The sequence below is a fragment of the Eulemur rufifrons genome, chromosome 24 (assembly GCF_041146395.1).
Source record: "Eulemur rufifrons isolate Redbay chromosome 24, OSU_ERuf_1, whole genome shotgun sequence".
NCBI lineage: Eukaryota > Metazoa > Chordata > Mammalia > Primates > Lemuridae > Eulemur > Eulemur rufifrons.
This window is the reverse complement of record NC_091006.1, coordinates 11,598,473-11,626,453: the sequence shown is the minus strand read 5'-3', so window position 1 is coordinate 11,626,453 and position 27,981 is coordinate 11,598,473. Positions and strand designations below refer to the sequence as shown.

At 47.2% G+C, this 27,981-nt stretch overlaps 1 protein-coding gene across 1 annotated transcript; it reads right to left on the bottom strand.

Moving 5' to 3' along the window:
- Positions 1-44: 44 nt before the first annotated feature.
- Positions 45-11,371, bottom strand: C5AR1 (complement C5a receptor 1). Its single transcript, XM_069457812.1, has 2 exons — positions 11,335-11,371; positions 45-1,439 (listed from the first exon to the last, which is right to left on the bottom strand). Exon 2 carries the CDS (start codon positions 1,431-1,433, stop codon positions 387-389), a length of 1,047 nt encoding a protein of 348 aa, XP_069313913.1. The 5' UTR covers positions 1,434-1,439; positions 11,335-11,371; the 3' UTR covers positions 45-386.
- Positions 11,372-27,981: the final 16,610 nt, after the last annotated feature.

The following is a 27,981-nucleotide window of genomic DNA, read 5'->3' as shown; positions in this document are numbered from 1 at the left end:
TAAATACATAACTGGGTTTTTTTTTTTTACATGGGAATGTTTCTATTTGCATGTATTCTAATATCCTCTGTTCACGCTTTCTGCACACACACAGGACATATTGCCCTGTGCGACACCACAGATACATTGGCTTCTGTTTGTTTTTCAAAAGTCTGGGATGGAACGACAGGTTGGGGCTCCCCGAAAGGAAGTGTTAGTCCTGGAAGTGAGGAAGGATGAGGACGGTCACCCTGGAAGAGGAGTGACAAGTCTGAGAAAGACAAGAGGAGTGAAGAAGGGTTCGCTGAGATGACACCACCCCGCCAAGAGCGGAGTTCAAACAAGCCGAGCGAGAGTGGCCCCAAAGGAAGGGGGACATCAGCCGTGGTGGCCCAGGTGGCCTCGGCTCACACGGCTTGGCTCTTCTCTGCCGAGGTGTCCACGGTGGAGCGGGTGAAAGACTTGCTCTCCCTCACCACGGACTCCTCGGTGAGCACGTTGCGGAGTAAGCTGGGGAGGGATTTGCGCAGTCGGCTGTGGAAGCCCTGGCCGGCCACCACGTAGATGACGGGGTTGATGCAGCAATTGACATAGGCAAGAGAGACGCACAAGGAATCCACCTTTTGCACTTGGTGGAAGACGGGTGAGGACGTGGGGAGCAAAGCCATCATCATCCCTGTCACCTGGTAGGGCAGCCAGAAAATAAAGAAGCTGGCCACCACTGCCACCACCACCTTGAGCGTCTTGGTGGACCGCGTGGCCCTGCGGCTCCACGCCCGGAGCAGGAGGAAGGTGTAACAGAAGGTGAGGGTGAGCAGGGGCCACAGGAAGCCCACGACCAGCCGGACGCTGGCCACGATGCGCTCCTTGTGCCTGCCGTCTCCGCCGTAGTCAACGCCGCATATCGTCTTGGGGGGGAAGGGCTCCTCGTGCAGCGTGCGGTACAGGAAGGACGGGATGGTCAGGAGCACGGCCAGGCCCCAGGCCACAGAGCAGGCCACCCAGGCCAAGCGGGCCCCTCGGAAGTTCTGGCACCAGATGGGGTCAAACACCAGCACCAAGCGGTCGGCGCTGATGGTGGCCAGGAGCAGGATGCTGGCGTACATGTTCAGCAGGATGAGGGAGGGCAGGACGCGGCAGGCGGCCTCCCCGAAGGGCCAGTGGTTGTGCTGGATGATGGACGTGAACAAGATGGGCAGCGCCAGGCAGGAGAGGAGGTCGGCCACCGCCAGGTTGAGGAACCAGATGGCATTGACGGTCCGTTTGACCTCAAATGCCGTCACCCAGACCACCAGGGCATTGCCTGGCACTCCCACCAGGAAGACAATTGCAAAGATGAGCAAGGCCAAGATGTTCAAAGGGTGCAGGGTGTTAGAACGGTTATCCACAGAGATGTTCGGGTCCAGGTCGAAGTTGTCATAGGAGGAGTAATCAAAATCGGTGCTATTCTCCATGGGGTCCTAAGTGGAATCAGAGAGGCCGGGAGAGGGTAAGTCTGCAGACCCGTGCTGAGGGGCCTGTCCCAAGCATGTGGCTTTTTGCCCACATGAGCCTCACGTTTCTCCAGGGAAATGGGGATGCTGAGGGCTGAGAGTCAGCTGGGATGTCAAATATTTATTAAAATATTGAAACGCTTCCGTGCTGATAGGGGTCCCTGTCACCCTGGGCCTTCCCCACAAAGCCCCTGGGTTGCTGGACTTCCCCACAATCCAGGAACCCAGTGGTTAAATCTTACCCCTGCTGCAAACCTGTAGCCACTACCCATTCCGACTGGCCAGTGCACATGACACGCTGCTTGTTAGATATATCTAATATCATCTACAAATGGCGATGATATGAATGGATGGCTTCCCCCACGCACGCACCCCCACCCCCTCACCCTGCCTTCCACCGCTGAAGCCACCGGTCAGCTCCGTGTCCAGTGTCCGAGTGGCTACCCAGAGAAGAGAGTGGTTTGGCCATGGCTCACTTGTCTTGGGCACAAAATTTAAGGAAGGGCATCCCAACACTCAGTCATCAAGATAAATAACATTTTAATACAATATTTTAGAGAATCAAAATTAATGCAAAAAAAAAATCCAAATTGTATTTTCAAGCAGAAGCCAGCTTTTGTTTGTTTTACAACCCTGCATTATCGTGCAATTGGAGAGGGTCGTTTCCCATCAGCCCACGGGTTGCAGTCCCAGCTGGGCAGGTTTAGAGAGGGTCACACTGTGACCACGCATGCAAACATATTGGGCAACTCGGGGGTTTTATGTGTAGTCATGGATGTTTTGTGGGTTTGGTGGGGGTTAGAGTTTTATTAACCTTTTCTACTTGGTTCAAACTAGGGGAAGATATTTTGGGAGTGTATATAGCGGGGCACAAGATGTATGCTTTTGCCCTGGGCGCTAGTCGTGGCTCAGTGTGGCTCTGGGCTTAGGTGCACTGGCTTTGGAGTCAGTCCCCTGGGGCTCAGATCCTCACTGCCCTGAGTGAAGCCTGCAGTGGCCTTTCTGCAAGTCCCCTCGCTGCTCCCGTAGAGTGCCTAGCAGGCCAACAGTTCTGACTCCCATCATTCCCAAATCCTAAGCCATTAGGAGGACTTTTCAGTCTGGGCAGAGACAAAATGTTTGTGGGCAGCAAGAGGAAGACTAAGAAACAGGAATAAGAAATAGATTTTTCCTTGCTGGGGGGATGAAAGGAAGACAGAAGAATAGCAAATGCAAGAACAAAAGGGACCTCAGCACCCAGATCCGGTCTCTAAATACCATTTGTCATTCAAAGGAACCAGACCTCCTTGGAGAAGCTTCATTCCTATTCTGAAACAGGAAATATACAAGATGAGCCCACGACATCTTGTGCTAGAACATGAGGAAATTCTTTTTTTTTTTTTTTTTTCCCAGAGACAAAAAGTCTCGCTCTGTTGCCTGGGCTAGAGTGCCGTGGCGTCAGCCTAGCTCACAGCAACCTCAAACTCCTGGGCTCAAGCGATCCTCCTGCCTCAGCCTCCCGAGTAGCTGGGACTACAGGCATGCGCCACCACGCCTGGATAATTTTTTTCTATATATTTTTAGTTGTCCGGCTAATGTCTTTCTATTTTTAGTAGAGATGGGGTCTCACTCTTGCTCAGGCTGGTGAGGAAATTCTTTTAAAATGATGGGGCCAGGCGCGGTGGCTCACGCCTGTAATCCTAGCACTCTGGGAGGCCGAGGCGGGAGGATCACTCTGGGTCAGGAGTTTGAGACCAGCCTGAGCAAGAGCGAGACCCCGTCTCTACTAAAAATAGAAAGAAATTAGCTGGACAACTACACATATATACAAAAATTAGCCGGGCATGGTGGCGCATGCCTGTAGTCCCAGCTACTCGGGAGGCTGAGGCGGTAGGATTTATTGAGTCCAGGAGTTTGAGGTTGTTGTGAGCTAGGCTGATGCCATGGCACTCTAGCCCAGGCAACAGAGACTCTGTCTCCAAAAAAAAAAAAAAAAAAAAAACCGAGGGGGATCTGCGGTAGATTAAAAGAGATTTAAGAAGCGTATCATTGAATAATCAATAGGAAAATTAGACCTTTTTTTAGACAATCTGAGGAGGTTAAAAATGGACTGGATAGTTGATGACAGTAAAAATTCAGTGCTAATTTCAAGGAGTGTGAAATGGTATTGTGTTTATGTTTAAAAAAAAAAACCAGGCAAGGTCCTTCTGCGATGGAGCTACACAGCAGGTGAAACAGGATGTCTTGGGTTCGCTTTAAAACACTCCAGCAAAAGAAATGGCTGGAGGGAGAAGGGGAGAGAGGCAGAGAGGGAGGGAGAGCGAGGGGGGAGGGCAGGGGAGAGGAAGAAAGGAAGGAGGGAGGGAGGAGGGCAGGGTGCGGATGACTAAGGATGGCAGTGTTGACAACTGTCCAAGCTGGGGGATGGGCACACAGGGGCACGTACTATCGTTCTCTCCACTTTCGAGTGTTTGAAATTTTCCATGGTAAAATAAAGGACAGAAAGGTCCTTAGCACGTATTCCCAAACGCAGCTGCAGGACGCTGTCATGCCCCCAGGAGAGAGAAGCTACTGGTGGTGGCAGCTGGGCTGCCCAGAGCCTTACAGGCAAATCTGTCCAGAGGCACCAGTGCCGCAGAAACCCCACCCCCAGCCCCGTGCAGCCCACTGAATGGCCCATCATACTAGGGCAGCCGGTACTTACTGAGCACCTGCTCTGTGCTGGGCAGGGCATTTGCTCTTGCAATCCTGATCCCGACCCTACAAGCAGGTTCTATTAATACGCCCTTGTTACTGATCAGGAAGCACAAGGCACCACAAGGTGACATAGGCTGTTCCACGTCACTGTCACGTAGCTAGGAATTCACACCCATGCAGGCTGGGATGCAAACCCAGATGGGCTGCCCCTGACCGCCCCCAAGGGGGGCTGTGGACGAGGTAAGGACACTTCAGGGGCGAGTTCTGTGACCCGTGGAGCTCGCTCATCCCTGAAGGCCGCTTTGACACCAACCCAGGGAAAGGGGGACAGCAAGAAATAGAAATCCTTATAGAAACATTCAGAGCTAGATTTTCAGCTCTAAATAGTTGAATTTGCACTCGAATTTGCAGACTGAGGTTTATAGCTCTAAGACACCCACCCGGAAGGTTCTATAAGATGAACAATGCCTAAGTACCTAGTGTAGTGCCTGGCACACAGGATGGGGACAAGAAACTTCAGCCATTGCTATTATTATTTATCGATATTATGGTTATCAACAAGCTCAGAGCCACATCTTTCTCTGGACCACTCTTTTTTTTCTTATTTCTTGTCCCCTTACATTGTCCCAAGTTCGGCCAGGCTGTGGTCAGTGGGCTCATGTCAGTGATTAATCATTGCGAGTCGTACCTGTGATTAATTTTTTTTTTTTTTTTGAGACAGAGTCTCACTCTCTTGCCCAGGCTAGAGTGAGTGCCGTGGCGTCAGCCTAGCTCACAGCAACCTCAAACTACCAGGCTCAAGCAATCCTCCTGCCTCAGCCTCCCAAGTAGCTGGGACTACAGGCATGTGCCACCATGCCCGGCTAATTTTTTGTATATATATTTTTAGCTGTCCATATAATTTCCTTCTACTTTTAGTAGAGACAGGGTCTCACTCTTGCTCAGGCTGGTCTCGAACTCCTGAGCTCAAACGATCCACCTGCCTCAGCCTCCCAGAGTGCTAGGGTTACAGGCGTGAGCCACCGCGCCTGGCCCCTGTGATTAATTATTACGAGGGAAGATGTCAGCGACAGCTAATGAGTGAATGAACAGGGCGTGGTCTCACCGTGCCGTGGAATATTACTCAGCCATGAAAAGGAACGAGGCACTGACACATGCTACAACTTGGGCGAATCTCAAAAACCTGATGCCAAGTGCAGACACAAAGGAACACGTATCATACGATCCCACGCGTAGGAAGCGTCCAGAATAGGCAAATCCATAGACTCAGAAAATAGAGGAGCGATGCCAGGGGCTGGGGAGAGGGGAATGCAGAAGTGACCGCTAATGGGTGCAGGGTTTCTTTTTGGGGTGATGAAAGGCTTTGGAAATAGAGGCTGTGGTTGCACAATGCTGTGAATATACCAAATGCCACTGAGTTGTACACTTTGAAATGGTGAATTATAGCATTCGATTCATTCTGCTCAATAAAAAATGCCAATGTGACGAAGCCAAGGAAGGGCTGAGGAACCGTTCCAGATTACAGAGCCGGGACAACCGCAGGCAGCGTGGGGTCCTGCACCAGAGCCTGGAGCAGAGGAAACAAAGCCACTGTCGTGGGCGTCAGGGGACCATCAGGCCGGGTTGAATACGATGACGTGTGGACTAGGTGACAGAGTCGTGTCCAAGGGGAGGGTTCCTGACATGGATGACTGCTGTGCTCATCTAGGGGAATGTCCTTGTTCTTGAGAAAAAGACACCGAAGTGTCTAGAGGGAAAGGGACTTCCTGCCTGCAACTTACTCTCAGAAACGTTTAGAAAGAAGATGACAGATACACAGATGACAGGGACAGATGGATGGATGGATGGGCAGATGGCTTCATGGATAAATAAATGATCGACACGGTAAATTTAAAGCATCTGCATAAAAACTATATGACAGTTCTTTGTACTAGTCTTGTAATTTTGTTTATAAGTTTGAAAATATTTCAAAACAGAAAGTTTAAAATTTGGAATATTTCCATTAGTAAGTAGTCCCTGCCATCAGCCACCCACCCCAGCACCCCGGCTTCCCATTTCCTACTTTGGGACACTTCCGACTCCAGGTCCCCGCGCTCAAGTCACTAAAGGGTTAATGCTTGGCACAGCGGGAGGCCCCAGACTCTGTACCTTAGCAGATTGTTAAATATTTTGAATGTCCCCTTGGATGTGACACCTGAAGCCTCTGCCGGTTTACAAGCTGTCAGCAATCCTTGGCTGGAGAACAAACGACTCAGTTCCCCAAAAGAGGAGCCCCCCTCCCCCCTCCCCCCCTGCCACCGATCCCTCACTGCCTTGTCCCTCCCCTCATCAGCTGACAGAGCTCCCTTCCTGCCATGAGCTCACTCCATTCCCTTCCTCTGGTTGACTTCATGGAGGCAGAAAAAAAGTGCTGATTCTAACACCCTGTGGTTTCCAGAATCTTCCAGACGCTAAGGGCTCACAAAGTTCTGCCATTGCAGCACCTGACAGAGACTGGAAATGACTGAAGTGGCCAGCAAGAGGGGAGGGGACTGGCTGCATTAATGCTGGCACATCCAGGCGACAATACTACACAACTATCGAAACGAATGAGGAAATGATTTGTGTACTGATGTGGAAAGACCTCCAAGATCTGGGGGACAGGGGACAGCAAAAGCAAGGACAGGACAGAAGCGTGTGTAAAGTATTCTACCTACAAAAGGGGCATCTCTCTGTCTCTCTCAATATATAGATAGATACACAGATAGATTGTGTGTGTGTGCACGTGTGTGTGTGTGTGTGTGTGTGTTGCTTCCGTATACACAGACTAGCTCTGGAAACCTGTAGCAGTGGTTGCCCCCAAGGAAGGGAGGTGGGGGACCGGGGGACAAGCATTGCCATCAGCTTCTCCCTACATGTGCTTTTGTTCTTGAATGAATAGACATGAGTGTGTTGCCCATTCTAAAAAACTGAATATTACATAAAATATATCAAACAGTCCGTGGTTCGACAATGCCAGGGGTCTAAGAAAGATTCTAAGAACATTTCTTTATTCGTAAGAACAAATGGGTCTTAGCTCCCTTAGAAAGGGGATCCGTTCATGACATGCCTGGCCCCTGCCCTCGGAGAGGTTCCAGTCTACAGGGAGAGAGAAATTAATCAACTGTGACGAGAACGGAGGGTGTTTAATAGAGAGTCTGGCCTGGTTTGGGGTCAGGAAAAGCATCCTGAAGAAATAAAACTATGGCCGGGCGCGGTGGCTCACGCCTGTAATCCTAGCACTCTGGGAGGCCGAGGCAGGAGGATCGCTCAAGGTCAGGAGTTTGAGACCAGCCTGAGCAAGAGCGAGACCCCACCTCTACTAAAAATAGAAAGAAATGATTTGGACAGCTAAAAATATATATAGAAAAAAATTAGCCGGGCGTGGTGGTGCATGCCTGTAGTCCCAGCTACTCAGGAGGCTGAGGCAGGAGGATTGCTTGAGCCCAGGAGTTTGAGGTTGCTGTGAGCTAGGCTGACACCACGGCACTCTAGCCCGTGCAACAGAACGAGACTCTGTCTCAAAACAAACAAACAAACAAAAAAAAAAAACTATACAGCTGCAGTGCTGTCCGATATATAGAACTTTGCATGATGACGGAGAGGTTCTATATCTGTGTGTCCTTGATGGCAGCCGCCAGCCACGTGTGACAGCCAAGTGCTTGAAATACAGGTGCATCTGGAAAACTGAACTTTTAATTTTCTGTCATTTTAATTACACGTAGAGAGCCGCACGTGGATAGTGGCTACCATATTGGACAGTGCAGGTCTAGAGCTCCTTAGGGGTTCCTAACTGTCAGGCATTGCTCCAGGTGTGTCCCAGGTGTTGCCTCGTTAATTTCCTAATAACAATACATATCTAAGGCGCACAACATAAAGAGGGGGTGCTACCATTGTTCCTAAGCTCACGTGCTCATTTTAAGAAGAACCCGTGTCTGGTCATGGAAAAAGGGGTGCAGAGCAGACACTGGGAGGAAGAGGAGATTGGAATTGTCCAGGTGAGGCGAGGGACAATGGTGGCTTAGACTAGGGAGGCTGCAGTGAGGAGACATGAATGGATCAGATGAGAACAAGGTGATGGAGAGGTACTTAGGAGAACAGCAGTAATAGTTGCCAAACTCTATTTTAAGCCCTTTTCATATATTATCTCATTTAATCCACATAACATTACCTTATTTAATCCAATAACCCTAGGAAGGTTGTTGCAATTGCAACACCCATTTCATGGATGAGAAAACTGATGCTACAGAGAAGTTAAGAGACCATTCCAAGTCCCCACAGTTAGCAAGCACAGAGAAGGGAGAGAGTCGACCTCCAGAGCCCTCTGTCTGAGTAGCTCCCAGGCCTAAAGTGCAGTGGGAGTGAGGGGCGTGCATTCTAGGTAGAAATGCTCTTGGATAAGAGGGAAGCCACAAGCCACACACCAGAAAGTGAAAGGTCAGCAGGGCTGGCAGGTGGCCAAGATGAGATTGGCATGTCTGCAGAGGCCATGTTAAAGAATGTGTATATTATGCTGGGGTAATGGGGAGCCATGCATGGCTTCTGAGCTGAAGAGGGATTGGGTTAGAGTTTCAGTTTACAAACGTCCCCCTAGCCACTGTGAGGAGACGAGACCAGAGGCAGAAGGACCGGAGAGGGGGCTAGGGCTGTGATTTGGGCTAGTGAAGATGGGGTCCAGATGGGGCTGATGGCCAAGGGAAGGAAGAAAAGTGGGAAGAGGAGATCACAGAAGAGGCACAACGGGCCACATGTGGGCAGTGGCTCTATGGAACGAGGAGCTGATAAACATCACCTCAGCCTTTTCCCTCCTGTCTGGGCTCCAGTTTCCCCATCTTTCCAATAAGGAAAGTTCTGTCAACGGTCCACCATTAAAATCAGGATAACAGACCCACCTAGGAACACTTTCCAAGCCAGTAATTACAAAGAAGGTGAGGTCTGCTTTTCCCTTGAAAATCCCCACTCCCTGTTCCCCCACGACACACAGAAGCACATAAAACCATGACAGGTTGTGACCCCGAGACGTTGGGTTCAAAGGTGGGGTCAGGCACCTCGACTCATTTATTTTCTTAAATTGGCATGATCTTAGCAATGAAAGATCCCCGAGCATTAAAAAACAGAAACACTCACATTTTAAAAACTAAGTGAAAGGGCCGGGCGTGGTGGCTCACGCCTGTAATCCTAGCACTCTGGGAGGCCGAGGCGGGCGGATCGCTCAAGGTCAGGAGTTCGAGACCAGCCTGAGCAAGAGCGAGACCCCGTCTCTACTAAAAATAGAAAGAAATTAGCTGGACAACTCAAAATATATATAGAAAAAATTAGCCGGGCATGGTGGCGCATGCCTGTAGTCCCAGCTACTCGGGAGGCTGAGGCAGGAGGATCGCTTGAGCCCAGGAGTTTGGGGTTGCTGTGAGCTAGGCTGAAGCCACAGCACTCTAGCCCGGGCAACAGAGTGAGACTCCGTAAAAAAAAAAAAAAAAAAAAAACTAAGTGAAAAACACAAGCCTTCAGATCTTTGGCTGACGCGATGAACTGCCTCTCAAGTTGGCAAAGACAAAACAAATCATTAGTCCAAAGACATAAGTAGAGGGACAGTTTTAGTTTTAAAGACAATATTGGAAGCAACCTAAATCTCCAATGATGGACGTGAAGCCTCCTATTGGAATATTTTGCAGTTAATAAAAAGACAGAGGCAGCTGCTTTGAAATACATGCAGGTGAAGTACCTTTTTCATAGGTTAAGATGAAATTTGCTCTGTAAAGTGCTTACTTAGCACAATGTCTGGCATACAGTAAGCACTCAATAAATGCTGGTTAATAATATCATTACTCATGGAAAAATGCAAGGTGCAGAATAATGTATAAAACGCACTGCTATTTGCAAGAGAAAGAAAGCATTGACATGTCACATGCATTGAGCACCAACTGTATGCCAGCCATTGTTGTACAAACTTTCCACGTATTACTTCGTTTAATTCTCTCTGCTGACCCATGATGTGGCTTCTAGTATTAGCCTCACCTTAAAGATAAGGAAAAGGAAGCCCAGAACGCACAAGTCTCCTTGGCTACTACACAGCAGAGGCAGAAGTTGAACTTGGCTTTGGGGTCCCCCCATATCAACTAGTCCTCACTTTGTTCCCTAAGCATCTATTCTTGGGCATCTGTGGACTATTTCTAGAAAGATCCACCTTGATACACTGGTCCCCATGGTGCCTCAGGGGACAATGACAAGCAGTCAAAGAGGCTCCGGGGTGGGCAGGTCCCTCTTGCTGGGACCATTGCAGTAGGGCAGGGAGAGGGAGTTTTTACTGAATACCCCTTGATACTTTGGAATGTTTTATGGAAAGAAATAAAAATAGAAGCTGAAAGTCTCGTTGGCCCAAATCAGACCTCAGGGTGGGATGAGGGGGATGGAGCGACCTCACGCCCCTTCATGGTCCTTCCAACTTGTCTTCCGTTTCCCCTTTCATGTGGATGAAGCAAGGCCAGAGGCCGCGTTACCGCAGGTACTGCCTGGCAGCTCTGGGTGGAAGGGGGACCCTCGTTTAGCCTGGGATGAGCGACCTGGCTCTGCCCCCACACGGCAGGACCCAGCCCAGCTCTGCATCTCCCTGGGCCTCAGTTTCCCCACCTCTTTCATTCAGAACCTCCGAAATGCCATGTGAATTACGTTACCATCCTTCCAAACTAGCTCCTTCCTCTGTTCCCTAAAGCAAAGCTGGCCACGGTTACTCTGTTCTCCTACGTACCGTGTCTTCACCTTGACCTTGCTCTCGGCTGACTCAGCTAAAGACCCTGCCATGCCTGCAGGCTGGGAGGCCTTTCCAGATTTCTCCATATGTGTGTGGAATTCGTACTCATCGTATCTTCTTAGTCAAGGTGGATCTTTCTAGACCCAACTCAAGGGTCTCCTCCGCTGGGGACCTTCTCGGGTCCCCAGCCCTGTGGGGTGACTGTGGCTCTTGTAAACCCTGGATGGTCTTATTCCATGGCCACATCCCAGCCCTGGAGGTGAGAGTCTGGGATGCGGGAGAGGGGAGACGAGGAGAGGGAGGAAGGAACGGGACACATGAGCAAGAAGGGAGAGTTGGGGACAGAGAAAGGGGCCCCCGGGGGCAGAGACAGGGGACTAGGGAAAAGGGCTCCCGCGCCCACTCCCCTTTGAGACTCACCGTCTTCTGGGCTCGGGGCTCCCGACGAGATGATGGATGGGTGATCGAAGGTCCCTCCGGCCCATAGGCTGTGGTTTTTAAAGCCGCAGGGAAGGTGCAGATAGCAGAGAGGAAATGACCAGTCTTCCCTCTCTGGAGTTCTCATTGGTCCGCGCACTGGGCTCTGTGGCCAGGGCTCCCTCCGTGGAGCACACACCCAGGGGACTCTACACACCCCCTCCCAGTCAGAGAAGCGAAGCCAAGGCGCAGAAAACTGAAGAAGTTCTTGCTCCAAGAAGCAAGGATGCTGGGTGCAAGGCGCTCCGGCCCAGGCTTGGCCCCTCTCCCAGCCTTAGTTTCCCCACTTGGGGCCATAACTCTCTTTCCTTCTAGAGCCCCAAGCTTCTGGGGGAAAGTCCAGTTGGCCTAAATACCCCTGGGGCCCCTGGAGAGCAGGGACTGTGATCCCCAGCCCCCCAGCCAGGCTGCTTTGAGGCCCAGAGAGGCCAAGCAGGTCTATGGAGGTGGCACAGCACTAGGGTACATTTTGCTGTTATTAATAAATCTTCCTTTTAGAGTTTTGAAGCTGGCAGGACAAGGTGCCACCAACTCCCCCTCCACTTCCCCTGCCAAGCCACAGCCATCTGGCTTGGAAACGAAATCCGCATGTCATCCCTTCCATGTTTACTCTGCCTCCCTAGAGACAGGCCAGAGCCTTGGACAAGGCAGGGGGCAATATTTCCTTCCTGTGGTTTCTGTATCGAATTACCACAAAACGGGTGGCTTAAAACACCAGATATTGATTCTTGCTCAGTTCTGGAGGCCAGAAGTCCAAGATCAAGATGTCAGCGGGGCCACACTCCCTCTAGAAGCTCCAGGGGACAATCTGTTCCTTGTCTCTCCCACCTCCCGGCGGCTGCTGGGGTCCTTGGCTTGTGGCTGCATCACTCCAATCTCTGCCGCTGTGGTGGCACCGCCCCTCCTCCACCGAGTGTCGCAAATCTCCCTCCGCCTCCCTCATAGGAGGACGTTTGGGATCAAATGGGGCTGCCCGAGTGCTCCAGGATCATCTCCCCGTCGCAAGATCCTTAACTTAATCACATCTATAACGTCCCTGTCACCAGGTAAGGTCACATATTCACAGGTTCAGGGGATTAGGACGTGGACTTCATTGGGGGCTATTATTCTGTCTGAGAGGGTACAGAACAAGTGTGCCCATTGGTAGCGAAAAGCCCTGTGTGACAAACTAAGGAGCCTAAAATAGATCCATAAATCTAAAATCTAAAAAGCTGAAAGAGATCCACAAATCCGTCAACCCCTCACTGCCTCGGCCATATTACCCTGATCCAAGTGGCTACCACCTCTTGCTGGGACCATTGCAGTAGCCTCCCCCCTGGGCGCTTCACTGCCCCATAGAGTCTGATCTCCACCAGCAACCAGAGGGATGCTATTAAAATCCAAATCAGATCGAGACACCCCTCTGCTCAGAACACAGCTGTCTGATTTAGCACACACGCAAATGCCACAATGCTCAGTTAACCTTGAATATCAAATAAACAACAAAGGCCGGGCGCGGTGGCTCACGCCTGTAATCCTAGCACTCTGGGAGGCCAACGCGGGAGGATCGCTCAAGGTCAGGAGTTCGAGACCAGCCTGAGAAAGAGCGAGACGCCGTCTCTACTAAAAATAGAAAGAAATTATTTGGACAGCTAAAACACATATAGAAAAAATTAGCCGGGCATGGTGGCCCATGCCTGTAGTCCTACCTACTCGGGAGGCTGAGGCAGGAGGATTGCTTGAGCCCAGGAGTTTGAGGTTGCTGTGAGCCAAGCTGACACCACGGCACTCTAGCCCGGGCAAGAGCGAGACTCTGTCTCAAAATAAATAAATAAATAAATAATATAAAAAGAAACAACAAATAATTTTTTAGTATAAGCATATCCCAAATATTGCCTGGCACATACTTATACTAAAAAAATTGTATCATTGTTGTTGTTTATCTGAAACTCAAATTTTATCTGGCAACCATATCTCAGAACCCCTCCACGGGTCCTACTACAATGAGTTGCAAAACTTACAATGATTAAGAAACAGTCTTATTTTTTTCCATGCTGTTCTGCAACTCTGCAGTAAACCCACATCTTTCCCCCACGGTACTTTTCTACCACAACCTTCAACTTTTAAACATCTGGTTTTCTTTTCATTGCGAAGGCAATCTGTGTTCATTGCAAGCATTCAACCAATGCAGAAATGCACTCCTTCCCTGCCCCCCCAAAAAAAGAAAGGCAAGAAAGGAAGAAAGAGAAAGAAAGAAAAAAAGAAAAGACTAATACTGAAAAGTCCCTACTCATCACTCTTCCTAATTCAGTTTGGAGTGTATTTGTGTATTTACCCAGAATTTCACAAATGTGGTGTTTGTGGTGGGAGATGGACACGCAGGTGCGTGATGCGCTGTTCAGCAAGTTTTAGTTCCGCTTAATGAAACCATGTATACATTACTCAGCAGGATTTTGAAGGTCAATTTGTGGGATTTGGGGGCGTCAGAGGAATATGGTGTTGTTCTGACCTTGACCTCCAGGGGGCGCTGGAGCGGGGAGGCTCGGGAGACTAGGCCGCATCCACCTGACTTTTAGGACTTTGGACCAAAGCTGCATCCCGCCTTAACTCATGGGTTCTCAACATTTTCTGTGCCCTGGACCTTTGATGGAGCTACGAACCCTTTCTTAGAATAATTTTTTGTAACTTTTTGTGTTGATAGAATGTCCAAATGAGAGACCTTGCAGGAATACTGAAAGCAACTCCTGCATTCTCTTGTCCAGACCCGCTCATTGCTACCACCTGATGACGCTCGTTACTACGCTTCACCTGTGTATTTGGGCGTGGGGGGCGGGGGTTAGAAATCAGGGTTTTCCGGAGAAACAGAACCAATGAGACATAGAGAGATTGTAAGAAATATCTTAAATATTTCGCACAATTGCGGGGGCTGGCAAGCCCTAGGAAACTAGTAGAGGAGGTATATATCCATGTCTGTAACATGTATCTACTTGTCTTTTCCCCTGAATCATTGACAGTTGGAAACATCATGTTCCTTTACCCTAAATTTTTCACTGTGTATCTCTTAAGGACAAAGCTATTCTTTGTTACCACCACAGTATAATGATCACAATAAGGCATCTGTGCCCTCACTGAAACTTCATCAACTGTGCCAACAATGTACTTTACCACTTTTTTTATTTGTTTATTTTTGACACAGAGTCTCACTCTGTTGCCTGGGCTAGAGTGCCATGGCATCAGCCTAGCTCACAGCAACCTCAAACTCCTGGGCTCAAGCGATCCTCCTGCCTCAGCCTCCCGAGTAGCTGGGACTACAGGCATGCGCCACCATGCCTGGCTAATTTTTTCTATATATTTTTAGCTGTCCAGATAATTTCTTTCTATTTTTTAGTAGACACGGGGTCTTGCTCTTGCTCAGGCTGGTCTCGAACTCCTGACCTCGAGTGATCCTCCTGCCTCAACCTCCCAGAGTGGTAGGATTACAGGCGTGAGCCACCACACCCGGCCTTTTACCACTGTTTTTAGAATGTTTTTTGCAAATAGATTTTAAACCCCTGGTTCTGTGTTAACGGTGCAATAAATCCTTTGTTAGTTTGAAAAGTGTTTGTTTTATCACTTCCCTATTGGTAGAGTTTTAGGTAGTTTCCAGTGTTTTGGTTATACCGTCACGAGCACCCTTGTACATATATCCTGGAACTTACAGATATTTATTGCAGATGACTCTCTAGAAATGAAATTGCGGACAGAGTGTGTCCGCACCATTCTCTATGATTTATGCTGGTGTCCCTTCATCCTTGTCTCCAAGATGCAGACCTGTGCTGCCACCAGACACACGTGGCCACCGAGCGCTGGAAATACAGTGAGTCCGAATCTAGATGGGCTGGAAGTAGAACACATGTACTGGATTCCAACAGAACAGCTCTGCTCCAGAGCCACCGTCAGCCCACCTGGAGCCTTCGTGTGAATTATAATGAGGTGCCCTTCCCACAGCCCGGGGCACACACACGAGGTCACAAGGAGAGCCACTTCTGACTTTTACCTTAAATTCAAATTCAAATTCACTTCTTTCTCATGTATCATGCTCAACTCACGGTTTCCACTTTGGGGTCGAAGTTGGCTGTTTGAGCTCCCCTCCTCTGCCAACAGGAAGGGGAAAGGGAGACATCCAATAAGTAACACTCAAAAATGTCACACTTTGCTTCCCACTCACAGCCCGTTGGCTGGAATGTAGCCACACCTAGCTGCAAGGGAGGCTGGAAAGCATAGGTTTTAGCTGGGTGACTCTGTGTCCTGTTAAAACTCTATTACAGGCGGGGGCTCGGTGGCTTACACCTGTAATCCTAGCACTCTGGGAGGCTGAGGTGAGAGGATTGCTTGAGGTCAGGAGTTCCAGACCGGCCTGACCAAGAGCAAAACCCCGTCTCTGCTAAAAATAGAAAAAATTAACCGGGCGTGGTGGTGCATGCTTGTAGTCTCAGCTACTCGGGAGGCTGAGGCAAGAGGATTGCTTGAGCCCAGGAGTTGGAATGCAGCTTGGACAACATAGCTAGACCTCCTCTTAGGAAAAGAAAAAAGTAGTCCTGAGGGGCCTAAAATTTACACAATGCAGGGCTGGGCACAGTGGCTCACACCTGTAATCCTACCACTCTGGGAGGCCGAGGCAGGTGGATCGTTTGAGCTCAGGAGTTCGAGACCAGCCTGAGCAAGAGCAAGACCCCATCTCTACTAAAAATAGAAGGAAATTAGCTGGACAACTAAAAATATATAGAAAAAATTATCCAGGCGTGGTGGCACATGCCTGTAGTCCCAGCTACTTGGAAGGCTGAGGCAGGAGGATCTCTTGAGCCCAGGAGTTTGAGGTTGCTGTGAGCTAGGCTGACGCCATGGCATTCTAGCCCGGGCAACAGACTGAGACTCTGTCTCAAAAAAAAAAAAGATCATAAACTGAGCTGGGTTGGGGAACAAGGAGAAATGAGTCAGGGTGGGGTGGGGTGACATTCTCTTTGGTTGTCCAACTTTAAGGCCATAGCCCCTGCCTACCCAAAGTGTGGTTGCCGGATCTGGTAAGAGTCCTCTGGGCATCTCCGGTGTGTGTTAGGAATGCAAGATCTCAGGCCCTGCCCCTGCTGAATTATTATAGAACCTGCATTTTAACAAGATGTCCAGGTGATCTCTGATCACCTTAAAGGCCAAGACACACTGCATGAGAACGTCACCAGGAGAAATTGGTCCAAACGTCCCTGTCCTGCTCTCACCGTGCAGACGGCGCCCCCCTGTGGAGATGTTTTAAGCTCTCGCCTTTTTTAACGGGGGTCTGTCTCTATGGATGAGTTTGACCGTGGGCGCATGCATTTGCAATCAGCTGAAGATCTGAAATGAAAGCAGAGAGGTTTTCTTGGAAATAAGCAACTTATATTATTCTTTCACTTTCAACTGTTTAATATGCCCTCCGAGAAGATGACAAGGTCGGGGGCGGGGGGCGGGGGTGGATACCACATGAGAAAAATGAAAATAGAACAAGATCTGCAGAAGAATGGCAGTTTTGCTTGGGTTTCCCCAAAAGCAGATTCTGAGACAACGACTTCAGTGATGGCAGTTTATCTGGGAGGTGACCAGCAAACAGGAGGGATTTAATAGAGAACCGAGTCAGAGAATAAAGAAAAGCCAATAAAGGGGCCGGGCGCGGTGGCTCACACCTGTAATCCTAGCACTCTGGGAGGCCGAGGTGGGAAGATCACTTGAGGTCAAGAGTTTGAGACCAGCCTGAGCAAGAGCGAGACCCCGTCTCTACTAAAAATAGAAAAATTAGCCAGGCATGGTGGTGTACACCTGTAGTCCCAGCTACTTGGGAGACTAAGGCAGGAGAATTGCTTGACAGGAGTTTGAGGTTGCTATGAGCTAGGCTGACGCCACGGCACTCTAGCCCAGGTGACAGAGACTCCATCTCAAACAAAAAAAAAAAAAGCCAATAGAGGGTGTGTTAATTAGTGGGCTGCAGGTAGGGGCAACTGCGGCTCCATCCTGCTGGGGGATCCTCGGACAAACCAGGCAGAACACGCCTTGGCATCTTCCCACGGGAGGATGAGGAGGCTGGGGCGTTGATGCAGCAACTCCCACCCTCCTTTGGGAAAGAGTTGCCCCATGGGACATCAAACTCCCCCACGCTTTTGGGATGCATCTGGGGTCCAGGTAGGTTCAGTGGTGCCAGAGATGTGGGTGCTGGGTTGAGAGGTGGAGAGGCTGCCCATGGGCTGGAAACTGCCAGCCCCAGCTGCAGGTGACCCTGGGCAGGCCAAGGGGTTGTATGGAAGGGCGTCAACAGTGTCCACCACACAAGGACAACCCTTGACAATCATTTTTGCCAGAAACTCATTTCTGCTCTGGCCAGAAGTAGGAATTCTCTTTTTGCCCATAGTTTTTCTTTTTTAATTAATAGAAACCAGTTTCTCTACTTTACCTCTAAATCAATACTCAAATATATATACATATATATATATATATATATATATATAAACTATCATGTTTAAGGAGCACTGAATTGTTACATTTTCTGAAGCACAAAATTTTCAGCATGCCCAGGAGGCTTAAATATCTCAACTGGGCTTAGGAAAAACTATACCCAATGAAGTAGAGCTAACAAGGCACGTAAAATAAGCATAATAAGTATCCTTAGAGAAATAAGGGAGGATATTGCCAACTTGAAGCAAGAAGAGGAAGTTATGAAGCAGAACCTAACTGGAGATAAGGGATAGGAAAAGTATAATTATTGAAATGAAGAACTCACTAGCTGTGAAGAAGAGCAGAATAGATAAAGCTGAAAAATGAACGAGCAAGGGGACAATACTATCCCTGAAGCATCAGGAAGGGACAGAGAGAGGGAAACGGAAAGGAAAAAATTCCAGATATGTGAATGATATAAATAAAAGTTCCAACTTCCATCCAGTGGAATCTCCCTGAGAAAGGGCAAAGAGAGCGTAACTAAGGAAACAGTATGCAAAAAAAAAAAAAAATTAGCTAAGAATTTCTGAGGACTAAGGACCCAATCCTTCACACTGAAATGTTTGCTGCATGATGCACAAGATAGATTCAGGGGGGAAATAACGAAACCAAACAAATATTAGTCATATTTCAAAATATCCAAGAACGGGAGAAAATCACAAAAGACTCCAGAAAGGAAAAAAATGGATTACTTACAAAAGCATAAGAATCTTATCAAAATATACACATGCAACTAGAGAGGTGCTTAGAGGAAACTGTATACTTGTGAGGACATTGATCAGAATGCCGTCTTTAGAGAGAGGGCAGAGAAGAGACCCAGAAAAAGAGGTCACGAGAGATGGGAGGTGACGGGGTGGGAGGGGATGATAGGAAGAGATGACGGGTATCAAAGAGTGACCGAGAAGGTAAAAAGGGGAGACAACAGGAAACGCCCCGCCCTCAGCTCTCTCTTTGATTTTGCCATTTTTCTGATTTGGGGACGGTCTCTGTGTGACCTGGGTTGTGGTATTTAAAGGAAGGAACGTGGGCGATGAGGGAAAATGAGTCTTGGGAGTCCCGTGGGTCTGGGTTGTCCTCTAGGATTCAGGGACAGGGAGGCAAATGGGGTCCCCCAGTCTCTGCTGCAAATTTTAAGCAGAAAATAGCTCAGACAAAATTCACTCTCACCAGGAGAGCAGAATGAGGGTTCTATGCCCCAAAATATCTCCCAAGAAAGGCTATCAGAGACAGAGATTTGGGGGGCCATACAGGGGCTTTCTTTCCTTTTTTTTTTTTTTTTATTTAAGAGACAGGGCCTCTCTCTCCTGCCCCGGCTGGAGTGCAGTGGCACAATCACAGCTCACAGCAGCCTCGAGCTCCTGGGCTCAAGCGATCCTCCTGCAGAGGCTCTCATCCTGAGCTTCTGGAAAACTCCCAGGCACAGAGAGGCCATGCAGGTCCACAAGGGTGGCCCAGCACTCTGGTGACTTCCTCCAGCCAAGTCCTCCCGTCCTACTGGCAGTTTCAGGGTTGCTGTGGGAGCCACTCAATGATCAATCTTCCCTTTTCCCCACTTCACCTTTTCGACCTCACCCTTCCCTGACAGTCGGAGATTTCCTGGTCTTGGGCTGGGTTCCAAAGCAGACCTCAGGATGGGATTCCTGTAGGAGTAATTTATTGGAAGGTGGTTCCCAGGAAAAAGCTACTGGGGAGTCAGGAAGTGGGACAGGGAAGGTAAGGACGCCAAGACGTAAATGGAAGCACATCACATGTTCACAGATTAAGAGACTTAATATTGTTAAGATGGCAATACTCAAAGCAATCTATAGATTCAATGTAATCTTTTTTTTTTTTCTTTGAGACAGAGTCTTGCTCTATCAGCCTGGCAAGAGTGCAGTGGTGTCATCCTAGCTCACTGCAACTTCAAACTCCTGGATTCAAGCGATCCTCCTGCCTCAGCCTTGCAAGTAGCTGGGACTATGGGCGCCAGCCACTGTGCCCAGCTAATTTTTTTATTTTTAGTAGAGATGGGGTCTCTCTCTTGTTCAGGCTGGTCTTGAACTCCGAGTTCAAGCAATCCTTCCGCCTTGGCCTCTCAGAGTGCTAGGATTACAGGCGTAAGCCACTGAGCCCTTTTTCACATTATTAACTCAAGAAAAATGGGTGCCCCTTAAAGATTTTTTAGGATTAGGACACAAAAAGAGCCCAATCAGGACTGTAAGGTGGATGCTTAATGATTTCCCATCAAGACTCACAAAATTGCCCTTGTTTGATGAGAGGAATGATCAGGAGTATTGTCGTGGTGAGGAAGGACGCTCTGGTGCAGCTCTCCGCATGTTTTTCTGCTAAAGCTTTGGCTAACTTTCTCAAAAACAGTCTCGTAATTGTTACAGCCCAATCTGGGTCCCTTGCTCACGCCCAGGGAAGCCCAATACGCTGAGATAGCAGGGGTTGCAGCAGAGAAAGAGTTTTATTTCACAAGGCACCGGGTGAGGAGATGAGAGTAATTTCTCAAATCTATCTCTCCAAGAATTTGGAAGAAAAGGCTTTTAAAGATAATTTGAGGGCGAAGGGCTAGGGAATTGGGTCTGCTGGTTGGTGGGGGATGAACTCATAGGGTTGGGAAGCAGAGATTATCTTCTCAGTTGGGAGAGTTCCTGGGTAGGGGGGCGTCTCAAGGCTGTTGGATCCATTTCCACACCTGTCAATGGGTCTGGTTGGCATCAGTGGGTACCCCCCAGCCCCCAGAATGCAGAGTCTGAAAACTACTTCAAAGTCCAGTCTTAGGACTCACAACAGCAATGTTATCTATAGAGTCACAAGTCTTAGGACTTACAACAGCAATGTTATCTGTAGAAGCAGTAGGGGGAGTCACAAGCCTTGCACCTGTCAGGGAGGATGGTGCCATTAAGCAGTGACCAGTTATAGAAACAAGGAAGTTAGGGAGCAATGGCTGGTTAACTTCTGGCTATGTCTATACATTTATAAAAATCAGGTTTTGATTACTATTTATACCTTGTGGCTCTACATTATTTTAATACGGACAGTTTCATAATAAGCAGATGTGATCGTTCTTTGGCCCTCAAGATAGCCAACAAGCAAAATGCCTTGAGCATCTCCTAAAACTGTTGCCATGACCTTTGCTCTTGACTGGTCCACTTTTGCTTTGACTGGACACATCCACCTCTTAGTAGCCATGGCTTTGATTGTGCTTTGTCTTCTGGATCATACTGGGAAAGGCATGATTTGTCTCCTGTTACAATTCTTTGAACAAGTGCTTCAGGATCTTGATCTCCCTTGTTTAACATTTCCATTGGAAGCTCTGCTCTTGTCTGCAGCTGACCTAGGTCCAATGGTTTTGGCACCCAATGAGTGGAAAGTTTGCTCAACTTCTAACTTTGCAGTCAGAATTGTGTGAGCTGAACCAATTGAGGTGCCTATAGTGTTGGCTATTGTTTCTGCTGGTTTCAATCCTCGTCAGTTAGGGCACCAAGATTAATTTTTTCCTTGCAAATTGATGTGGGTGATCTGCTGCTGCAAGATCATCTTCAACATCATTTCATCTCTTCTTAAAATGAGTCATACGTTTGTAAGCTACTGATTTCTTTGAGGCATTTCTTTGAGTCCCCATAAATTTTTTGTAAAGCATCAATGATTTCACCATTCTTCCACCCAGGCTTCACCATCAATTTGATGTTTGTTCTTGCTTCAATTTTAGCAGAATTCATGTTGCTCTGATAGGGACACTTTTCAAACTGATGCCTTATCCTTCTTAATGCCTCCAACTAGGTCCTGTTCAGACATCTTATAACAAGTTAGTACGAGTTTCTTTTGGCACAAAACATTTTTTAAATCCTTGCATGGTTTTTTTCATAGTATGCATTTTCCATGAATTTTCTGAATACCTCCATCTATGGGCACCAAAAGACACGTACTCAATGTTCACAGCATGGTTTATAATTCACAGCATTCATTTGTAATAACCAGAAACTGGAAGCTGCCCAAATAGCCATTAACAACAGAATGGATAAATGGATATATCACACAGTAGAATATTACACGATGAGAATGAATGATCTACACTTAAACACAAAACATGGATCAATTTCACAAACATTATGTTGGGCAACAGAAAGCAGTTATTCAAAAGTAGACTATACTGCGTGATTCCATTTATGAAGTACAAAAACAAGCAAAATTAATCAATGGTGTCAGAAGTCAGGTTAGTGATTACAAAGAAATGATAAATGCCTGCAGTGATGGATACGCCAATTAGCCTGATTTGATGAATTCACATTGTATGCCTGTTTCAAAACATCACATGTACCCTACAAAGATATACAATCATTATGTACCCACAATAATTTTTTAAATGGGCAGGGCACCATGATTGTATATTAGGGCAGCTTCTCCTAGTCTCTTGAAGATCTATTTTTGATTTCTCTTGATTGTATAAATTGAGCAAAACCTTTGTAGGCTCCCCATCCACCTCGCCCTTCTGTACACAGTTTTTTATTAACCATCTCCAAACCTCTCTGCAAGTCAGGCCCTATTGGATAATTGCATTCACTTTGCTTCTGATTTTTAAATGCCACTGCCTGGCTTCTATTACTTCAGAATTTTATCACCCTCAATGCTATTGGTGAGCTCAGTTCTGTGACAACATCTTCTACCATCAGCACTAACCTATCAATCAGAGGTCGCCCATGTGCCCAATCCAGCCCACTGCCTGTTTTGCAAATAAAGTTTTATTGGAACACACAAACACAAAGAAGTTAGGTTAGTGATCATCATTGGTGGGGGACAGCCTGGAAGAGAGGACAAAGCGAACTTCTGGGGGCTGTTCAAGTTCTGTTTCTTGATGTGGGTGCTGATTACACAGGAGTGCTCAGCTTGTGAAAATTTATTGAGTCAGTTTCATGATGTGAGCACTTTTCTGTATGCATATTATACTCAGTAAACATTTACCCAAAATATGATATCACCTAGTAGTAATGAACTTTTCTCACTTCCAGAGTCTCTTAATTGCTTAAGATTAAGCTGTCACATCTGGAACAAGACAGCTCGCTTTCCAGGAATTGAGAATTCAATAATGCATTTTGATTAATTTAGCAGAAATGTTTCTGTAGCTGTTGTGAGTTTCCAAGGTCCTACCATGCAATCTCAGCCATTTCTCTCTCTCTCTCTCTGAGATGGAAAAACCCAACAGCACAGGCTAATTATGTTCCCAAACATTTCCAGGTAGTTTCTAGTTCCATGATGTCCAATGTGACAGCCATTAGCCACATTTCAAGCGTTACATTAATGGCTAAGGTGGCTTTTCCAAATTGAAATGGGCTGTGAGTATAAAATGCACCCTGGATTTCAAACACTTAGTTTAAAAAGAAATTCAAAATATCTCCTTAATAATTGTTTATTGATTACCTATTTAAAAGACAGTATTTTAAATATAGTGAATTAAATAAAATATATTATTAAAATTAATTTCACTCTTTTCTTTTGTTTGTTTGTTTTTTTGTTTGTTTTTTTTTTTAGAGACAGGGTCTTGCTATGTTGCCCAGGCTGGCCTCGAACTCCTGTGCTTAAGCAATCCTCCCACTTCAGGCTCCTGAGTAGCTGGGATACAGGTACACTCCACTATGCTTGGCCTCATCCTTTTCTTTTTGTTTGTTTAATACAGCTACTAAAATTTTAAATTACCTAAATAGCTTGTATTTGTTTCTGTTAGACAATGCTGTTCTAGAATGTTCCCCCACAGTTAGAACACATCCTAAATTATTGCCAAAATTTTGTTTTCTAAACTACACATTGCATTGAATTTTATGTGATGGATGATCGTGTATTTTAGTTGAACAAAGTTGAATTTTATTCCTCAGTGGTGAAGTTGGTGACTCTAGCTATAATCATCCGATCCTCTCAAGAGAGAGGCAGTAATATGTCAGTCATACCAGACACTAAAATAATAAAAGAAGACAGCTCATTAGAGGACATGAGTATATGGACATATGTGTGGGCCATTTTCTCTCTAAAGAAAAATGTTCTAAAAGAGGAAGTTTTAAAACAACTACATTGAGTCATCTTATATTTTTCCAAATGTCAGGCTTGATAAAATGTTAGATAACAAAAAACTGGGTTTACTGTGCAGTGAATTCTGATTTCTTTTCTTTCTTTCTTTCTTTCTTTTTTTTTTTTGCTTCAGAAACTGGAAAATAAAAGTAAAATGTTTTTTCAAAAATGTGAAAGTACAGATTCTGGGGCCAGAATGCCTGCTTCAGATTCTACCTATGAGCTGCATGACCTTTAGGCAATTTATTTCATCTCGCTGAGACTCAGTTTCCTCACCCTTAAAATGGGTATATTGAAGCCTACGCCATGGGGTGGTTGTCACGTCGAGTGAGATCATGCAGCTGGAGGGATAAGAGTAGTGGTGGTATGAGGCACGTGGTTATGCTCAGTTATTGGAAGCTATTATTATAATAAGAAAAACTTATTATTCAGCTGGTCAGTGGGCAGAAGCATAATCTTGTGTGTTCTCAGGGAATCAATCATAATCAGAAGGAAAGAACTTGGAGGGGAAGAGAAAATCACAATGGACCCTAGACACCAGCAGAAGAATGTCAAGGCAAAAGGAAAGATCAATGACACCAAAAAACTCCAAGAAACAAAGCAATATAAGGGTTCAAAGGAGTCCATTGGGTAACACGTATGGCGTTTGTAAAACTGGTTAGGCCAGTTTGGATGCACCATAGAGTGCGAGGAAAGGGTTTGGCAGAGCCAAATTGCCATGTGTTCATCTAAACCTGTTTCCTCTGCCTCCTGGGCACCACTTGGACTACATTTCCCAGCCTTCCTTTCAGTTCTCTGTGGCCATGTGACTGAATTCCATGCAATGGAACGTGAATAGAAGTAATATATGCTACTTTCAGGCTTGTCCATTAAAAACCTCCTGTAGGCTGGGCGTTGTGGCTCACGCCTGTAATCCTAGCACTCTGGGAGGCCAAGGTGGGAGGATCGTTTGAGCCTAAGGAGTTCGAGACCAGCCTGAGCAAGAGTGAGACCCCGTCTCTACTAAAAATAGAAAGAAATTATATGGACAACTAAAAATATATAGAGAAAAAAATTAGCTGGGCATGGTGGTGTAAGCCTGTAGTCCCAGCTACTCGGGAGGCTGAGGCAGGACGATCGCTTGAGCCCAGGTGTTTGAGGTTGCTGTGAGCTAGGCTGATGCTACGGGCACTCTAGCCCAGGCAACAGAGTGAGACTCTGTGTCAAAAAAAAAAAAAAAAAAAAAAGAAGAAAGGAAAAAACTTCCTGTGAAGCCCCCCAGATGACATCTTCCCCTTCTGATACCTGAACACAGAGGATCTAGTGGAGACCATCATGGCCCCATGAGATGGAAGAACCACAAGATGGAAGATCCTGGGTCCCTGAGTCACTACATGGAAGGTCCCCTGCCAATTGAGAGCATTAGCATCGTCTCTATTCTGCTCTGTTATACCACAGAGACTTTGAGATGTATCTGTTACAGCATCTATACTTACCCACACTAACTAATATCAGACTTGGCCTGGGGGGAGGGAGATGAGAAAGTATACTCTCTATAGACAGCTTATATAAACAGGATCACAGCGGGACAGTTTGGTGACACGCTCACTCAATGCTCAATAACCTTTACTTCTGCATTCTGCAATCCTATCTGATTTCTCCTATCAGCCAGCTCCCTGCTGCAGAAACTTCCGTTCTCCTTTAACACCATCCCAACTGCCCGCCCTGGCACCCCCCAGAGGTGATGACTTGCAACCGCGCCAAAATTAGAAAAGTTGGCCCCCAACGCTGAGCCAGATTTTTACTTAGATTCGTTTAACTACCAATCAGGACACAAGGAAGAGAGGCCACTCAAAAGACTTTTGCTGCCACATCACTCCCCATCAATTTCGAGACTCGGTGGTATACCTATTGAAACCGTCGTATTAAAATAATGTAGAGCCACAAGGTATAAATATTAATAGTAATCAAAGTCTGATTTTTATAAAACAATAGATATAGCCAGAAGTTAACCAGCCATTGTTCCCTAACTTCCTTGCTGCTGTAACTGGTCACTGCTTAATGACACCATCCTCCCTGACAGGCGCAAGGTTGGTGACTGCCCCACTATTTCTATAGATAACATTTCTGTCGCAAATCCCAAGACTTGTGCCCCAAACTGGGTCTTCGAGGGATTTTTCAGACTCTGCATTCTGGGGGACAGAGAGGGTGCCCACTGATGCCAACCAGACCTGTGGATAGGTGTGGAAACGGATCCAACAGCCTTGAGACCCCCCTACCCAGGAAATCTCCCAACTGGGAAGACAATCTCTGTTTCCCAACCCTATGAGTTCATCCCCCACCAATCAGCAGACCCAATTCCCTAGCCCTTTGTCCCCAAACTATCTTTAAAAGCCCTTTCTCCCAAATTCTTGGGGAGATGGATTTGTGAAATTACTGCCATCTCCTCACCTGGCGCCTTGCAACATAAAACTCTTTCTCCGCTGCAAGCCCTGCTGTCTCAGCATATCCGCCTTCACTGGGCGGTGGGCAGGGGACCCTGTTCGGGCTGTAATAGTATTACCTATATGGAATCCCACTATCAGTTCAAACAATCCAAGAATGCCAAACCCCACTTGGGGATGGAGAGAGATTAATAATGGTCCCTAAGTCTCCATTTTCCCCTGCATCCAGCTAAACACACAGGCACCCAACCAAAGATCACATCTCCCGTCCTCTTTTGCAACTAGGTGTGGCCACTGAAACACGTAGGACCAATATGATGTGGGCAGAAATGATGTTTACAACTTCTGAGCGGATTCACTCTTCGCCTTCTAATTGGCTGCTATCTGGTCGCATCCATGAAACGTCTGGGACCACGTAGATAAAAGCCGTGCCCTGCAGACAGACAGCAACGTGACAGAAGGTAGGCCGGGGCTCTAATCACGTGCAGCCACCGTCCTGCCATCTTGCTTCCACTGAGATGTTAGGTGAGGGAGATACAGACCTTTATCTTGTTTAAGCCACTGTTACTTTGAGTCTCCAAGACAGCAATTGAATCTATATCCTAAATAATTCAGTTAGACGTGGATCAGCTGTGTGTTCATCCCACGGTCAACCCCTAAAGGGGGAACAGAGTGACTGTTCCAGCAGGAAGGAGAAGACACAATCATTTTATTACCTTACCCAGGACAGACATTTCCAGGTCAAGATGTGTGTCTACCTTTCTCTTATCTGAGGGAGGAGTGCTTCTCTGTTCTAGAATAAAAAAACAAGATGGCTCTTTGATCACTGCATGCTCTGGAGGGGAGAATGCTTCATCTTTACATCGCCACAGGGGAAGGGCAAAGGGGCCAGAGAGGGCCAAACTTGCACTTTTATAATGGTATTAATCTCACCCATGGGGGCAGAGCCCTCATGTCCCCACCACCTCCCAATGTCCCACTTCCTGAACCACCACAGTGGCAACCGACTTTCAAGATGAGTTTTGGAGGGACAAACATTCAAGCCATGGCAACCCCCAATGGGAATCTGAGCAGCCCATATCCAAGTCTTACACCAGACGTCTCCTATAACTGTGAATAGCATCCTCTCAGCGGGAGTTTGACTTTCCTGCTATTCTTTTTGCATTATCGGAGTTAAAGAGAAACTGAATGTCTAGCAATTAACAGGGCATTTCTCCTTTTACAAATTAGTCAAGTGATTCATAAATACATTCTGGTAAACAATCTCAACAACGAAGAAGAGAGAAAAAGCGCGAAGCAATGAGCATCCTTGTACATGTACCTTTGTGCACCGTTATGATAGGACAGTAACCGAGGTGGTGGAACTGCTCCATATGGGGTCTAGGGTAGGTGACATTATGGGCCCCAGCTCTTCGCCCCTCCCTGTATCCACACCCTTGCCATGTAATTCTGCAGGGCCCTCCCTTTGTGGGTGGTACCTCTTCCCAATTCTTGACACCGCTTGGCCATGTGACTAGCTTTGCCCAATAGAAAGAGAAACAAGGAAAGCGTTACCAATTCTGAGCCCAGGCCTCAGGGGGCATTGCTCACTTTCACTTGCATTCTCTTACTTCTCTCGTAATCATAAGAGGGACATGTCCAGGCTAGG

Coding starts and splice junctions, on each gene's coding strand:
- C5AR1 (XM_069457812.1), bottom strand. CDS start 1,433: ATGGAGAATAGCACCGATTTTGATTACTCCTCCTATGACAACTTCGAC.